Source organism: Drosophila novamexicana, unplaced genomic scaffold (assembly GCF_003285875.2).
Source record: "Drosophila novamexicana strain 15010-1031.04,08,12 unplaced genomic scaffold, DnovRS2.1 tig00000008-arrow-pilon, whole genome shotgun sequence".
NCBI lineage: Eukaryota > Metazoa > Arthropoda > Insecta > Diptera > Drosophilidae > Drosophila > Drosophila novamexicana.
This window is the reverse complement of record NW_020824765.1, coordinates 2,546,384-2,562,412: the sequence shown is the minus strand read 5'-3', so window position 1 is coordinate 2,562,412 and position 16,029 is coordinate 2,546,384. Positions and strand designations below refer to the sequence as shown.

At 41.3% G+C, this 16,029-nt stretch overlaps 9 protein-coding genes across 12 annotated transcripts; 5 read left to right on the top strand and 4 right to left on the bottom strand.

Annotated features, from left to right (window-relative positions):
* Positions 1-2: 2 nt before the first annotated feature.
* On the bottom strand, positions 3-2,726 carry LOC115763207 (transducin beta-like protein 3). Its single transcript, XM_030705675.1, has 2 exons — positions 2,482-2,726; positions 3-2,409 (listed from the first exon to the last, which is right to left on the bottom strand). The coding sequence occupies exons 1-2, from the start codon at positions 2,505-2,507 to the stop codon at positions 27-29; spliced, it is 2,409 nt and encodes an 802-aa protein (XP_030561535.1). The 5' UTR covers positions 2,508-2,726; the 3' UTR covers positions 3-26.
* A 97-nt stretch (positions 2,727-2,823) lies between these two features.
* LOC115763229 (proteasome subunit alpha type-3) lies at positions 2,824-3,900 on the top strand. The gene is made up of 3 exons (XM_030705707.1): positions 2,824-2,929; positions 2,985-3,553; positions 3,619-3,900. Exons 1-3 carry the CDS (start codon positions 2,909-2,911, stop codon positions 3,785-3,787), a joined length of 759 nt encoding a protein of 252 aa, XP_030561567.1. The 5' UTR covers positions 2,824-2,908; the 3' UTR covers positions 3,788-3,900.
* A 366-nt stretch (positions 3,901-4,266) lies between these two features.
* LOC115763238 (origin recognition complex subunit 6) lies at positions 4,267-5,303 on the top strand. Its single transcript, XM_030705718.1, has 2 exons — positions 4,267-4,520; positions 4,615-5,303. The coding sequence occupies exons 1-2, from the start codon at positions 4,456-4,458 to the stop codon at positions 5,285-5,287; spliced, it is 738 nt and encodes a 245-aa protein (XP_030561578.1). The 5' UTR covers positions 4,267-4,455; the 3' UTR covers positions 5,288-5,303.
* Positions 5,304-5,306: 3 nt separating this feature from the next.
* LOC115763215 (stimulator of interferon genes protein) lies at positions 5,307-6,613 on the bottom strand. Of its 2 annotated transcripts, none has more exons than XM_030705687.1 (4): positions 6,512-6,613; positions 5,884-6,437; positions 5,542-5,824; positions 5,307-5,493 (listed from the first exon to the last, which is right to left on the bottom strand). In XM_030705687.1, exons 1-4 carry the CDS (start codon positions 6,582-6,584, stop codon positions 5,402-5,404), a joined length of 1,002 nt encoding a protein of 333 aa, XP_030561547.1. In that variant the 5' UTR covers positions 6,585-6,613; the 3' UTR covers positions 5,307-5,401. The 2 variants fall into 2 exon arrangements, with proteins under 2 accessions (XP_030561547.1, XP_030561555.1); XM_030705695.1 differs by having other exon boundaries at positions 6,524-6,607.
* Positions 6,614-6,880: 267 nt separating this feature from the next.
* On the top strand, positions 6,881-8,306 carry LOC115761482 (vesicle-associated membrane protein 7). Of its 2 annotated transcripts, none has more exons than XM_030703252.1 (5): positions 6,881-7,128; positions 7,209-7,558; positions 7,627-7,855; positions 7,922-7,989; positions 8,052-8,306. In XM_030703252.1, exons 2-5 carry the CDS (start codon positions 7,355-7,357, stop codon positions 8,208-8,210), a joined length of 660 nt encoding a protein of 219 aa, XP_030559112.1. In that variant the 5' UTR covers positions 6,881-7,128; positions 7,209-7,354; the 3' UTR covers positions 8,211-8,306. The 2 variants fall into 2 exon arrangements, with proteins under 2 accessions (XP_030559112.1, XP_030559119.1); XM_030703259.1 differs by having other exon boundaries at positions 7,206-7,558.
* Positions 8,307-8,335: 29 nt separating this feature from the next.
* LOC115761471 (mitochondrial amidoxime-reducing component 1) lies at positions 8,336-9,814 on the bottom strand. The gene is made up of 4 exons (XM_030703241.1): positions 9,717-9,814; positions 9,047-9,651; positions 8,530-8,816; positions 8,336-8,456 (listed from the first exon to the last, which is right to left on the bottom strand). Exons 1-4 carry the CDS (start codon positions 9,733-9,735, stop codon positions 8,351-8,353), a joined length of 1,017 nt encoding a protein of 338 aa, XP_030559101.1. The 5' UTR covers positions 9,736-9,814; the 3' UTR covers positions 8,336-8,350.
* A 552-nt stretch (positions 9,815-10,366) lies between these two features.
* On the top strand, positions 10,367-11,146 carry LOC115765227 (U7 snRNA-associated Sm-like protein LSm11). Its single transcript, XM_030708674.1, has one exon. The coding sequence runs from the start codon at positions 10,374-10,376 to the stop codon at positions 11,127-11,129; it is 756 nt and encodes a 251-aa protein (XP_030564534.1). The 5' UTR covers positions 10,367-10,373; the 3' UTR covers positions 11,130-11,146.
* Positions 11,092-12,240, bottom strand: LOC115765208. The gene is made up of 3 exons (XM_030708652.1): positions 11,936-12,240; positions 11,321-11,886; positions 11,092-11,265 (listed from the first exon to the last, which is right to left on the bottom strand). The coding sequence occupies exons 1-3, from the start codon at positions 12,170-12,172 to the stop codon at positions 11,172-11,174; spliced, it is 897 nt and encodes a 298-aa protein (XP_030564512.1). The 5' UTR covers positions 12,173-12,240; the 3' UTR covers positions 11,092-11,171.
* A 529-nt stretch (positions 12,241-12,769) lies between these two features.
* On the top strand, positions 12,770-15,896 carry LOC115765190 (tRNA pseudouridine(38/39) synthase). 2 transcript variants are annotated; one of them, XM_030708621.1, is made up of 5 exons: positions 12,770-13,070; positions 13,134-13,225; positions 14,026-14,520; positions 15,081-15,641; positions 15,708-15,896. In XM_030708621.1, the coding sequence occupies exons 1-5, from the start codon at positions 12,781-12,783 to the stop codon at positions 15,806-15,808; spliced, it is 1,539 nt and encodes a 512-aa protein (XP_030564481.1). In that variant the 5' UTR covers positions 12,770-12,780; the 3' UTR covers positions 15,809-15,896. The 2 variants fall into 2 exon arrangements, with proteins under 2 accessions (XP_030564481.1, XP_030564492.1); XM_030708632.1 differs by having other exon boundaries at positions 12,971-13,051.
* The last annotated feature ends 133 nt before the right edge of the window (positions 15,897-16,029 follow it).

Below are 16,029 nucleotides of genomic sequence, written 5' to 3'. Positions count from 1 at the left end.
TATAAATCATTAAAAGAAATGTAATTTTACATGCATTTGACGATAAACTCCATAAAAGCTAAATCCTTGTTTAACTCGGAAACCCGTTTGAAATGCCGCTGCACATAGGGAGTTAAAACCTCTACTAGATTGCCATTGTTGTAGAACCTTTGTGAAGTGTTAAGCAGAGCATCTCCCAGCAAATGTTGCAGCACCAGGTTAGCAATATATGAGTGGCGAGAGTTGGTGCCCCACGCTTTGACGTGCTGCAGCAAGACCAGTCTCTGATCCATATTTAGTTGATCCACAAGGTGACGCACAGCAGCGGCATCTCGTTTGCGCATAAAATGGCAAATAATGTCGTACGAGGCCTTTGGCTTATCTAAGGTTAGGGCCAGCTTAAAGGCCTTTTCAAGCTGCTCTTGGGCGTGCAGAAGCGAGTGGAGAGTCTGCTCTTGCTGCAAAATTGCCTGTCGCTGGTCCAAGGCTTCGTTGCGCACTGTTTCAGTGACGTCATCAAAACGAATAAGCTTGGAATCCGCACCACCCGTGTAGAAGAAGCGGTTACTGCACGCGGAAACCGCCACAGACCAGACGCGATCGCTGTGCTCATCAATCGACTGAACACAAATGTTGGTTTTAAGGTTCCACAGTTTTAGCAGACCATCGGAGGCAGCTGACAATATAAACTTGCCGTGATCGAGAAACTCCACTCGCAGTATGGTGCACTCCTGCTCCAAACGCTTCAGACAACTGAAATTTGCAATTGACCATATCCGCAGGCTGCAGTCCGACGAAGAGGTCAGCACAATTTGGTCGACGGGTGAGAAACGCACGCACCACACACCGCGCGTGTGGCCCCTCAGCACGCCGAGCAGTACGTTTGTGTCCGCGTTCCAAAGCTTTGCTGTCTTGTCCTGCGAGGCAGTTGCCAGAATCTTATTGTTAAGTGCATACGTAACGCAGTTGACCTCTTTGTCGTGGGCCAACGCTGCGTAACGCAGAGAGAACGCGTATGTGTTGCGATCTTGCTTGTCTCGTGATAGCTGCCATACTTTCATGCTGCCGTCCTGGCAAGCGGAGGCAAAGGCCTTGGCGCCGTTGTGTGTGATGGCCACGCAGCCAATGCTGGCCGTGTGGCATTTGCTTTGCTGGGTAAGCGGCTCCAAGAGGCAATCGGTCTCGTACGATAACTTCCACAGGTGTATGCTGCAATCTTTTCCCACGGAGATGAGCAGATTATGTGATGCGGCCAATGACATGACTGTGTCGGAGTGCCCGGAGATCAGACGGCAATTCATGTTTTGCTCCGTGTCATACAGCTTAAAGTGCTTGCTGTTCGTTGCCACAGCCAAGTAGCGATCCTTGTCCCCCAGAAAGCACATATCCAAAATCTCATCATTGTAGCCTACCAGCTGCTTAACTAGTTTAACCTCTGCACTCTCCTTATCGGTATTCACATCATATATGATTATATTTTGCTCAGTTGTAATAAGCGCCAATTGTTGTTTCATGCTGCAGTAAAGTAACCGGCTTATTTCAAACTCTGTCTTAACGAAAAGATCCCGTATTTTCCACGTTTTTGTATCAATCTGCTGAAGTTTGCCAGAGCCACAGGCGACCAGCAACTGTGCACCATCCGCTATATGAGTGACTCCCTCCAGTTCCTCGTACAATGGTATAGTTTTTGACTGAATCCAGCTGCTCGCCTGCTCGGACCGCTGCCAAACGATGAGCACTTTGTCGCGACTCACTGTCACCAGTTGGCTGCAGTCAGCTGCTGCATTCCTGAAACTTAGGCCTGTTACTTGCGAGATGTGTCCCCGCATTTTATACAGCAATGTCTTCGCCTCGTAGTTCCAACAGTATATCGTGTTATCGGCGCCAACAGCATAGATTTCAGTTTTTAAAGGACTGGGGTGGAATTGCAGCACAAGCGATGGGCCAGGAAAATCTTTCAAAGCGCACAGGCAACTGTTGTTAGCAAAATCCCATAGTCTCAGCGTGGCATCTGCGCCGCCGCTCGTGCAGATGAACTTGCCGCACGTGCTGAACTCAATTCGAACAACAGGTCCCTTGTGCTGGCTCTTCCACAGCTTAACCAGCTTTTGCGTGCTAAGCTCCCATAAGCGGAGCAAGCCACTTCCATGCGCGGTAACCAAATGCTCCGATGACATTGCAAAGCAGTAAATGTTGTCCTCGTCCACCTCAATACCGTCGAGTCCCTCAGCGTTTTTTGATTTACCCGCATTCCCAACAGACTCACTTTTGCTGGAAACGTTGACCCCAAAGCTGCTTACAATTTGAGATGTTTCGACATCCACCCGATTGACAACGTCGCCATTCAGGCAGTAAATGTGCTCCCCATTTTCACTCCAGGTAATATCGTTTCCCGCATAAAAATTTGTATAGCGAGCCTCGGCCGCATATCTGAAAAGCATTTAATAAAATCGTATAATTAACTATAATTTATATTCTAAGGGATCTTGATGCTTAACTTACCTTTTTTCAGCCACACTTGAGAGCATGGTTATTTTTGTTTACAAAATTGAAAAGGCCACCTCGTGCGCATTGGAGCTGGAAGGAATATTCCAAAAGAACTAGTTCATAATTGCCCATATTTTGATCAAGTACTATCCGAATAATATATATTTTTTGGTGTTATAAATTAGCATTTGGCTGTGTAATTATTTGGGATTTCTTTCATCATTAATTTGATCGGCAAATATTTTAGCAGTTTGCAATATATCTTAATATTAATTTCGAATTACTCAACACTTAACGAAATTGAAAAGACTGGCAACACTGAGCATGATTTGCAGCTGTCAAATGAAAAGCCGTCAAATCATCGTCCCTACTTGTTTGCAAGTTTGCCTCATATATTCAGTTTTGTTAACACAAAGTCAAATTCAAATTCCCAAAAAAAACCATGAGTACAATTGGCACTGGGGTAAGTATTAAAGAGTATTAATATTATATCAGACGTAAGCCATTTCTTTTTGCAGTATGATCTGTCGGCATCGCAATTCTCTCCCGATGGTCGCGTCTTTCAGATTGACTATGCATCCAAAGCTGTGGAGAAGAGCGGTACCGTAATTGGTATCAGAGGCAAGGACTGCGTGGTTCTTGCTGTTGAAGAAATTGTTGTGGACAAACTGTACGAAGTAGATGCAGCGCGTCGCATTTTTACCATTGAAAAGAATATTGGCATGGCCATCGCTGGACTCATGGCCGATGGCAATTTTGTGGCTGATATTGCTCGCCAGGAAGCTGCAAATTTCCGTCAGCAATTCGAGCGTACTATTCCTCTAAAACATTTATGCGATCGCGTTGCCGCCTACGTCCACGCATACACACTGTACAGCGCTGTGCGTCCATTCGGATTGTCTGTAATATTTGCCTCGTGGGACGAGACAGATGGACCGCAGCTATATAAAATTGAGCCTTCCGGCACGGCTTTTGGCTATTATGCATGTGCCAGCGGCAAGGCCAAGCAACAGGCAAAGACAGAGATGGAAAAATATAAATTTGCCGACATGAGCACAGATGAATTGGTGCAAAGTGGGGGTAAAATGTATGCCTTATCCGCAATTGACTCAAGACTATGGTTATTAACTTCTTTCATATTTACAATTTCAGCATTTATCAAGTAAACGACGAGGTAAATAACAAAGACTTCCGCTTTGAGATGGGCATAGTTGGGAGAGAAACGAATGGCGTGCATTTCATCAACCACGCATCATGGAGTCAATTGGCCATTGAAGCCGGTAAAGCTGCAAAGACAGCGGATGGTGATAATGAGATTTAAGTTGAAAATTTGAAATATGTTCATCTGATTCTAAATCGGCTTTATATAATATTTTATAATTCGCAAATGTCAAAAAATACAGAAACCATTTTGCCCAATTTATAATCATTTAATTTAATTACTATATAAATTACATTCAAAAAGTGTTAATTACAATTTAAGAAATCAAACAATTGAATATACCTCGGAGGCTTGAAAGATATAATTATTCTATGACAACAAAATTAAAGTTTGTAGCAATTTTAAGAATCGGTGTATGATGCAGAGGTTCGATTGAGATAAGGTTTAGCTTGAAAATGTAGTGAAATTACATTCCCCATATAAACTAACTTTTTTTATGTGAGAGTATCTAATAAATTATGTATGTCCATCCGTTTGTCAGCTTAACTCCCGTTATTACTGTTAACTTTTAAACAAAGAGATGCGTTTGTACAGTTAGACGTTGTTAAGTTGGCAAACAATTAATTATCGTACGGATATATTAACTGATATATTATTGATTTTATATTTTTTCAACACTTAAGATGAAACTATGAAACTATGGCAGCATTATATTTTGATCATTTAATTTTTTATAGAATGTGGCAACGCTGTGGCACTGCACATCTGTTACTTTCGCGCCAAAAAAAGTAAACACTTAAACAGAAGTAAATAGTTTTGGTTGTAAAATGACAACATTAATTGAGCAGCTAATTTCGAAGATGGGTCTAAACGATGAGCCCAACGTTTTAGAGTAAGTATTATCAAAAGTAGGTTAATAATAACGATAACGATAATAATTATGGATCTTTAAATCTCTGGCTATTGAAACATTTTCTGGACATTAGAAAGACAACTGAGCTACTACGATTATTGGAGCTTCGCTCTACAAATGTTCCACTACAAATAAATGAGTATGGGAAAATTGTTTTGTGCGCTGACCTTGCGTCATGTTTGCTTGGAATTGGATTTGACAAGGAGCAAGCCCTTAAACTGTCGGCACTGCGTAAAAGTCATTACGCTAATAACAAGCGCATGTTTGAAAAGTTGCTTGATCTGAATAGACTGGCCTCTGTAAACGATATTTGCGTACAGCTCAGCCTTAACGAGGTGTCTCGCAAGGCTGAAGAGCTGTTGGCTTTGTTCAAAAAAGTTGCGCGCGAGAATCCAGACGCTGACCATCCACAATACGCCGCAATGGCTGTGTTCCAGGCGTGTCGTCTAATGAAGAAGAAAGTGTCGAAGCCAAAGCTTTTGCCATTTAGCAATTTGCGTCCAACTCAATGGCAGCAGCTTGAGCAGCAATGGGAGCACATGATTGCACAGCATCTCAAGGAAGCCAACGTCGGATCTAGCTTGAATAATAAACTAGACCTCCAACAGGAGAATTCAGTGATCAACAAGAAAAGTAGTCAAACTCCTGAGATTGAAGACTATGAAAAATGGAAGTCTCGAATGTTAGCCTTGGCTGAAGCTAAACTCAAGGAATCGGAAAGCAAAGTGGAGGAGAATATCAATTAATGGTGATATACATTATTAATCTTAGCGATAATAACCACTTTTGGCTTAGATATATTTTTGTTCACTTCACGTAACATATACCTTTACATTTAACATTATCCTAAGTAAAGTAGTTCAATTGAGTACTTTCTTGTTGTTTAAATGGGTCAAAACATGCGCGTAAAGAATCTCACCAACGTCTACAGGTTCTCCGTTTGTTTTATGAGCTGTAAGTAAAAATATTATTGTAAACTGTTAGCATAATAAACACATACAATTATAAATAATCAGTTCCACTTCGCGTCGAGTTTCCGGCCAGGTGTTCAACAGCTCCTTCAGATGTTTATAGAACTTCAGCCAGATTTCGCGCTTCATTTCCTGCATTTGCCAGGTGGCCGACAGTTGAAAGTTCATGGAATCAAAAAATGATAACATGGGTGTGGCTCCTTCCATGGCAAAGTAGTAAGTTGTGCCATTTATTTGCTTGGTAAGCCTATAGACCGCATGCTTGAACGGGCGATTTACACCAGCCCGATTGATAAATTGTGTCTCCAAAGGCTACCGAGAATAAAATGTTTGCTATAGCACATAAAAACCATTCATAAGGTAAAACTTACATGAGCCTTCTCTAGCAAGCTGCTCTCTATAACACCTTTGACAAACATTTCATCTGGTATTAGTATGATCAATCGATTCAGCCCGAATCTGACATTATTAGTGTCCTCATATGCTTGCATGCGCTTCTGCAAGCCGTCGTGGCCGCGTTCGGGCAAAGAGAGCTTTAGATACCCATGGAAATAGTTAGATGCCATCCCGGCAGCGTAATCTAGTCCATGGGATTCGCGAATCCAGTGGGCATAGCTCAATGAACTATGACTCAGCTGGGCATAGCTAAAGATCCAGTAAAGTGGTATGTAGATGAGGTGCGCGCTTTTGGGCAGCAAGGGCGTCAAATTACCGGTGCTACCAAAACGCGCCAGTCCGGCGAAAGCAAGTCCCAGTATCAAAAATACTGCTTTGCGGTGATACGAAAAAGCGCGCTTTACAATTGTAATTGCACGATCCTCAAGCAGGTAGTACTGGCCATTGATAAGATACTCAGTTGACATATAGAACAAGCGCTGCATAAAATCGGCAACGAAAACAACAATAAAAATGCGAATGCAGTTGTCTGTGTGTGCAGTGTGGCAAAAATATATATTAATAAATATTGTATGATTTCATCATTTTGCGAAGAGTCCTCACCAATATATTCACCTATCATCTTTGGGCACAAAAACTTCTTATCATTCCTTTGATCCTCAGATGGAATCGCCATCGCACAGGCAGCATGTTGCTTTCGAGTGCAATATTATATAAGGGTATTCCCTCTTCGACATAACATATAATTAATTCATTAAATAGGTAGGTAGGTAAATAGGTAGGACAAAGCAAGACGTGTGGTCATGTTTGCGGATTTTCCTTGAATCTGCATTTCGCTTATAAGTTATAACAAGAAAATAATAATATCGTGCTGAATAAGAGAGTTATCGACTATCGGCGAATGTATCGATGATTACAAAGTATTCCGGTTATCGGTGTATCTTAACAAAACTCACATCATTAAATGAAGTGCAAGTGCATTTATAAAAAATACAAAGGCTTTTTTGTCCCATAGTTATTGGAATGACAAAAAAAAATAATCAGTAGAAATTCCATTTGCAAGCTGTAATAGTATCTTTGAGAAAATTTCGCTAAATATGATCTAATTAACTTATTTGCCCATTTACACGCACACATATGACGCATATTATCGCTTAAATATTAGATAAACAATACTTTACAGTGCATTCACTCTTAATTATATATTTATTTTTCCCAGGGTAAGTTTCAAAATCAGAAAAATCACATAAATGGTATACACTCTTAAACATTTACAATTATCAATTCTTTGATTTAGCAGCAACACTCTGGCTACGGCTTCGAGGCGTTTTTCTTTTTTGTTGTACTGATAAAACACAATACGAGAGAAGAAGTATAAAGTCGGATTACTCACCACGCCATTGCGGTTGAAGAAAACTAGGTCTTGCTCGCATCAACACCCACATAATGCCGATATTATATAGTGTTATAGCCCGTGGCACGACGGTGCTGGCTAAGTTTGCGGAATGTGTTGGCAATTTTGCCGAAGTAACGGAACAAATTATGGGCAGGATTGGCGTCCACAATCACAAAATGACCTACACACACGGCGACTATTTAATACATTACACTTGCGAAAATAAGCTGATCTACATGTGTATAACCGACAACGTAAGTTGAATTTCTTATGACATTAACTAACTAAATGGTAAATCGTTTTGTTTTGTTACCATGCACAGGAATTTGAACTTCCACGCGCTTTTCTCTTCTTGGCGGATATAAGGCAGAAATTTATACAGACTTATGGCCTACAGGTTGCCACAGCAATTGCCTATGCAATGAACACGGAGTTCTCCAAAATTCTGTCCCAGCAAATGGTATACTATAGTCAATCGCGAGATGTGGAAACCTTAAGCCGTGTACATGGCCAGGTTGACGAACTGAAAGACATAATGATTAAGAATATTGGTAATATAACATTGAAATTCGATTGCGTTTCTCAGTTGTTTTAACCATTCGCGTTTCTTTTCGCAGATAGTCTGCGCGATCGGGGCGAGAAACTGGAGCTGTTGGTCAATAAAACAGAGAACTTAAGTAACAATGTAAGTATATTTGAAGGCTAATTCATTGGAAAAATTATTGAATTTATATCTTTATCAACTAGTCAGTTGCATTCCGCAAAGCGTCGCGCAATTTGGCACGTCAAATGTTTTGGAAAAATATTCGCGTCTACCTTGTCGTCGGCTTAGTGATCATATTTATTATTTATGTAATTGTAAGCATGGCCTGCGGTGGCCTTGCCTGGCAGTCGTGCATTCAATAGGCCGACGCAATGCGAAAGTTCGAATTGTTATAGTTCATAGCGATGTTTATTTACATATTTAACTTTCGTACTATCATAATCTCTGTTATATTTAATAAACATGAATGTATAAAGTATATTTCAAAAAATGTCCACTTTGTTTATTTGTCTTCCACATAAACAATGTCATTGGCCTTAACATTTCCTGGACTCCGGAGACCCAAATGTAATCCCATAGCTGGCGAGGGGTAGTCGAACAAACGATAGCTGTAAGCGATTGGCAAAAGTTTAGGTGTTAGGCGCGTTATTCATATTGTGCCCCATTCTACTGCCCATCTACCTGCGAAGTGTTTTCAGAGGTTCACCATCGATGTCCCGCTCAGCCGTACGAACATTTATGTTCGGCAAAATGCATCGTGTGCAAGGTGCAACTACACGAAATATAGCCTCGTTGCCAATGCGTATCCATTGCCAGTGGTCTTCGGCGTACGGCTCATCAACGTCCATTTTCAACTCAAAGTTTCCGCGGAATTGTAGCGGGTCAACGGGGCGCTTCAGGCGCGTGTTAAGATCATCGATCGAGGATAAATTCATAAGCATATAGCTGGTTGCATCATTGAAGGTGCCCTTAAAATAATTAAACCAAATTTATTTAAGGTCTCTACATATTCACAGACAATGAAATCATATGAAGGAATCGTCTGAGTTTCATGGAATTTAAATAAATCACATATAGTTTTGCAAAGTTACTTTTCAAGAAATCTTTTAAGATGGATTGGAACGATTTGATATAGCTTAGCAGATGTGTTTTGATCACATAAATCTCAATATAGTTTAAGTATGCATATTGTACTTACTGAATCATCCTGCGTTATGAAAGGCATATTCTTAAGCCGGGGATTAGTTGCACGCACTGGCACAGGGTATGGGTAATACACAAGCTTCAAGCCCGAATCCTTTTTAAGTATGTACTCTGAGAACCATTTGTCGTAGCGGCTGCCGCACAACATGGCATCTAATGAGACGCCCCACACTGAGGTGTGCACGTCCTTGGCGGGCGTGTCCAAATCTGAAAAGTCCAATTCCAAATCGGGCATGCCCGGTGCACTGAAGATCAAGCCATTAGAGATCGCTTTGGGTTGAATTCGAAGCATGTGCGGGTAACCTCTTGCCGTAATCATTTCGTTATTATCATTGAGTAACATAAATTTACGATCACGCACGTTCCCCCTGCCTATGCCCAGCACATCACATTCATACTCCTCCTGGTCACCGAGCACCAGCGGAGCACAAGATTTAACTGGAAACACGTTGATCTGCTGCAACGTGCCGACACGGCGCCATTTCACGGGCATCGGATCCCGGTGCAGGTAACGATATATCAAGTAGCCGACGCCACCTGCAGCAACCAGGCTGACGCCCATGCCGATCAACATTTTGTTGGAAAGCCCCAAGCCGTTCACTGTGGACACAATGAACATTTTGATATCGCTTAAAACTGCAATATTTTTAATTATATTAGCTTACATGATATTTTTGGATCCATCGTACGTTCCTCCACTTATCAATTTTAAGATGGCACTATCGCAATTGTTGCTTTCTTTCAATAAAGAAAAGCTCACAAAGCTCTGCAAAGAGCTACAAAAACAAAATCGGCTTTGTTGATGTGTAAATATACGGTATATATGTGCGATTACATGCATATGTATGTGTATATGTATATGCATGTGTATGTGCATGTGTATGTATACTATTATTGGAAGAGGGCAACATACCAAGCTTCAATTTAGGCTTTGCATTGCAATGCGTAGAAAACCGGCTTGAGTGCAACTGGTAAAACATGATAAGTAAACAGGAGTCCTCGAGTAGGGAATGAACGACTAGGAAATACCCTGCCCTGCTTCTAAATTTTACAACTGTATTGAAATTACTAATATGTATTTACATTTACGCACACAGCAAATTACGCCTGATTGATTTTAAAATATTAAAAAGTTGTATATATAATAAAATTGTTGTCTCCAGATATTCTCCAAAATCGATATCTCTACACAAAATATGCTGTGAAGTCTTTGACAAAATGCAAGATCATTATCGACTATCGGCTTGATGATTAGCAAAAAAAAGAAGCGGAATACCATTAATGCTTGTTTTATGCTCGTTTACAGTATAACAACCTAGATAATGAGCGACACAAATATAGAAGCGGAGAGCAACACGCCAGAGGAACTGGATGTGGGCAGCGAGAAATTTAATCCACTCCGGGCACTCTACGCCGCAGATTTCAAAGTCACTGAAAGGGCGCCAAAAGTTCTGTATCAAAATCTGGCAGCTTTTGAAAGTGCTCTTGTAAAATTCGGCGTTTGGCAACTGAACAAGCGGCAGAAAAACAACGATGTGCCACCAAAGGCAACAAACAGCAAAAATCCTTTTTCGGCGGTCGGGGAGCCGTCGAGTGAACGGCGTTTTGAGCCCCATCAAATGCCAGTTGAAGGTGTCCCTAAATCGAAATACCAGCGCAATCTTTTCACACATATGGCAGGCGCCGAAGGTCCGTTGGCGTTGCTGCAAAAACATTTGCCAACACCGGAGAAGCTGGGTCAGATGCGGCTGCGGGTTTACTTGCGCAACGAACACACTATTGGCGGCCATATCGACGGGCAACTTGTGGCCTTTGACAAACAGTGGAACCTCCTGCTGAAAAACGCCGTTGAGGTCTGGCAGCGTCGCAAATATAAATTTGGCGAGCAAAAGATTTGTAGCACACCTGTGTCAGAAGAATGCCGCAACCGACTACGGCGAATGGGAATCACAGTGCCCGAAGTGCATGTGAAAAGTCTAAACCGTAAAAACGTACAGCTACGCCGCGAAATACCCCAACTTGTGGTCCGCGGCGAAAACATAGCTTTAATTACATTTATTAATAATCCAAACGAGTAAAAGTTGCATTTTTGTCATCTGTGAGCAGTCTGTTTAAATACATCAATTTGTGTATACCATTGGCACACATTCCTCGGCCGCAACATGCGAGGGTGAGTCGTCCTCCATGAGGTGTTGCAAGCTCTCCTTTGGATAGCTGGATAAAGAAAAATGGCTTGTAATGGATTTCGTTGAATCGATAAGCCGCTTACATTTTAGAGGGGCTCTCATCGCTTAGCATTGTAACTGGAACAGTAGCGGAGGCACATTCCGGACTCATGAGTTCTATGGGCGTCGGTCTACGTTCTTGTAGTTGGCGCGTTATTTCTGCTGTGCTCAAGGTGCCAGAGGCGCCCTTTGCAGCCAGCTGATGTTGCACTGAGGGCGACACCGTTGCCGTGGCCATTAGCTGCTTCTTAGCCGGCTGATGTTGAATAGAGCCGCCGGTCGGAATCTTGCGCCTGCGTCCACGTGTTGCTCCACCAACGGCACCTGCATGCGTTGTGGGAACGGTCACATTTGCAGCTCCCTTTTCTTTATGCTTGCGCCGCATAGTCACAGGTTCCTTCGTCGAGTCGAAGGCAGGTTGCGCCTGTGCTACTGATGAGTTTATAGGCTCCACGTCGGAATTGGAGCTGTCAGTCGCATCACTGTCACTAGAGTCCTTGGCAGGCTTCTCGTATAACAACAGGCGATCAATCAGGAACGACCGGTCACGAGACACTTTCAGCAGGCGTCGTTGATTAGTATGTAGCAGGTCCTGAAAATACTCGTTTTCCTACCAACACCAATTAAATGTTATTCCCAATACACGCATCATTACTTACATAGATGAGAAATTTCAATTTGCGCTTCAAATTTCTGTAGCGCTCCTTATAATCTATATTTCCATTGGCTGTGCCAGTCGATGCCGAGCTTGTTGCAGCTGTCGGTGGCGCTGCTTCAGAAACTGCTGCTGATTGTTTTGTATGTGCCTCTTCATCACTTTCGAGATGCTCTCCCTCTGTCTTATTGGATGTGGTCTTTTGATTAGCCAAGGAACGACAGTACCACCCATCTAGCATATTTAAGGGTTTTTAATTTCTTTTTTTTTAGGAGTCTAAGATTTAATGTCCAAACTACTGCATATAATTGTACAAACACTGAGTACTAAACACAGCCGATATATTAGAGTTTAAGATATCGGAAATATATCGATGTATCCAGCATATTGTATTCGATTATTAAATCTAATTCAAATGCTAACGATTATACCTTAAAGGCACTTCCTAATTAGATTTGTATTTTGAACATAAATAAATAAATGTATGTTTCTATTACAATATATAATAGGTGCATCTACAGCATAAATCATTATAAATCAGCCAATAACATCGTTCGAGCTATACTGAGACATTAGGCCGGCGTAAACATGTTCAATTAATTAAGATGACGGATTCAGGATAATGCTTTGGAATATGTACGAAATTGTACGAGTACGCATTCAAAAGTTTGCGCAATTTTCATGCTTTTTTAATATAACTTATTTTAAACTAGAAGTATTGTAATAGTATAATTTGAAATTTGATCGATAAATAGCTAATCTAAATAATCGGAATGTTTCATATAAAAAATATCGATACATTATGAAGAATCATGGGATGCTTGTGAGCCGCACGTGTTGCATTTGTTTATGTGCACAATGAACAAGAAAGTTGTTATTAATAAACGCGTGAAGGGCTTGTCCCGTGAGGCGCTCGATCAGCTGAGCAAAACGGAATTAATTGACAAAATTGTGCAGCTAGAGGCGTACAATTTTCAGCTCAAAAACCTTTTACAAAAGAAACTAACCGAGAGCGACAAAAACAATTGTGAGTACGCAGCTCTACTGCGTACAGATGATGAGTACGAATTAAAGCAGAAGGACACCGAGAAAGATACATCGGGAAAGAAAGACAAGCAACGTAAGTTTAATTGGGACAGGTAAGTCCAATGCAATTTAAGTTTCATTGCAATCTATGTTGCTAATTATCGATTCGATTTTAGTGCACACAGGCGGCATGTGCTGATTAAAGTAATGTATTTCGGCTGGGATTACCAGGGCTTTGCGTGTCAGGAGGATTCAATGGATACGATTGGTGAGTACCAATACTTGAGAGGAGTAAATGCCCTGAGTAAACGTACAGTAAAGAAAGCATATTTTATCAGTTTCAAATGCTGCAAGTCAATACAATCACTTCCTTTCAGTGTTGGCCTCACAAGCAAGATTAGCTAAGAGATTACACGGGTTGGAGGATAACCTTACTCGTCTAAACTAGGTTTTCCGTGTTGCTCAATCCATGTACAGGCACCTGATATCTGATATGAAAAGTACTTGATGTACTTGATGTATATGCTATTCAAGCAACATGTCAAATTTGGTGACTCTAGCTCTCAAAACCTAAGAGGACCTAGGGGGAACTTAGGACGACCTGCATTACAAATTTCGCGTTCATATAGACAGTTGCGCAGACAGACAGACATGGCCAGCTTGGATATTGATGCTGAATAAGAATATATACTTTATAGGCTCGGAGGAGCTTCCTTCTGCTTGCTACATATAATAGCACAAACCCATATAACCTTTGTCCCCATATTTAATGGGTTCAGGGTATAAAAACAAACAATCCATCAAAATAACTACTATAACAAAAACCCAGATATCTGCAAGGAATCGTGCCGCTTCTTGTTCGGATGCACGAAATTTGGGAAGATTTTAAATACCTATTCTTATCTACTTCATATCTTATAATCTTAAAAGCATTAATTAAATTCGCACGTGAAACCAAAGATATAAGCTTACAAATTAAAATTACGCGCGCGATAAACTTTGTGCAGCGAGCACCACAGATTAACACTTATATATTTACTAATCAACAAAATTATATATATTTTGCAGAAGCGTATTTGTTTCGTGCATTGATACGTACCTGCCTGATCGAATCGCGTGCCACTTCAAACTATCATCGATGCGGACGTACCGACAAGGAGGTGAGCGCCTTCTGCCAAGTGATATCCATTGATTTGCGTAGCAAGCATGCGCCTGATGTCCAAATGAAGCCTGAGGCGCTCAGCTCTGAAATTGATTACTGCAGCCTGCTGAATCGCGTATTGCCCAAAAACATTCAGTGCGTCTCCTGGATGCCCCTGCGAAATCCCGCATATAGCGCACGATTCGACTGTATTTCACGCACTTACCGATACTACTTTCCAAAAGGGGATCTGGATATTGAGGCCATGCGCATTGCCTGCCAATCACTTGTGTGCCATGGAGATTTTAGGAATTTCTGTAAAATGGACGTGCACAATGGCGTAACGAATTACATGCGCAATTTACAGGGAGCCGCAATAAAGCCATGTGATAATACTGAAATGCAAATGCATTCAAATTCTGGTGAGTGTAGCAGTAGATTAGAATATTGCCTATTCTCTATATATGCATTTATATATATATATATACATACATACATACATGCGCGCATACATACATACATACACACATATATACATACATACATACATACATACATACATACATACATACATACATACATACATACATACATACATACATACATACATACATACGTACATACATACATACATACTTACCTACATACCACGCCTCCTCCTCCGCCCCCTTGGTGCTCCTCCTCCGGCTCCGCAGCTTCCAGCGTTGAAGCCGCCTACGACTAATTCATGTGAAAAGCCTGCAAGCCTTACTTAAATTTTTGAGAATCGAGGAGGAGGGCAGCTTTATTTAAATTTGCCGCTCAACAAGACAAATTAGTCTGCTGGTATAGAATACATTTTACATGCATACATACATATATACGTACATACATACATACATACACACACGCACACACATTCATACATAAATACATAAATACATATATAATTACATACACACATTTTAATTCAATCAATATATTTAAAACTTTAATTCAACAGGCTACGCAATGTACTACTTGGAGATACAAGGCAATGCTTTCCTGTGGCATCAGATACGCTGCATCATGGCTGTGCTGCTGCTGGTTGGGCAGAAGCATGAGCAGCCGTGCGTCATCAGTAAATTGCTAGATGTCGTCAGCAATCCTTGTAAGCCACAGTACACGCCAGCGATTGGCTTGCCATTGAACCTATTTCGCTGTGAATTTCGGGCACAATCCACACGTCAAGTAAATCCGTCAGCGTCATCCTCAGCTGCTATTGATGACCTTGATGATGACGTGGATCTCGCCGCCGTAAAGCCTGAAAACGTCGAGGGTACTGAAAGTGATCTAACCGATTGGGTTTACAGTGAGGAGAATCTACAAAAGCTCATCGAGAACGTGCAGTGCGAGTGGACTCAGTTCAGCGTCAAGTGCACCATGATACGCAACGTACTGCTGCAACTGGAGGACCTCCTTGAACGCAACTACAAGGCACAACAGATCCAAGCACAAGCAATATTGTTGCAGGATGCGGTCAAGCCGCGTCAGTATCAGCCGCTTCTGCAGCGCAAGCGATGTGGTTAGTGCCTGACTTTAAAACTTAAGTCTGATTAATTTATAAACATTTATGTATATGCTTTTTCAGAGAGCCTGGAAAATCGAATTGAGCATTTTGTAAAAAAACAACGACTGCTTCTAACAAGCGAGGCAGGAACGGAGACGGTTTTGAGTAAACCGGATGGTTAAAAATGTAATCAAGTATTTGGTAGAGGTTAATAGTATCTGTCAAAACATTTATATTTAAAATACAACCAATATCTTGAAATCTATGCGATTTTTGAGTTGGAAATGTCTTTTCCGCCGTGCTGCACATTTATTTTGTTTTTTAATAAATAATAAGGTAATAATAATAAGGATTCGAAATAGAATTTCAAGTCTGTATATAGGTACTCATTTTACGGTAGGCA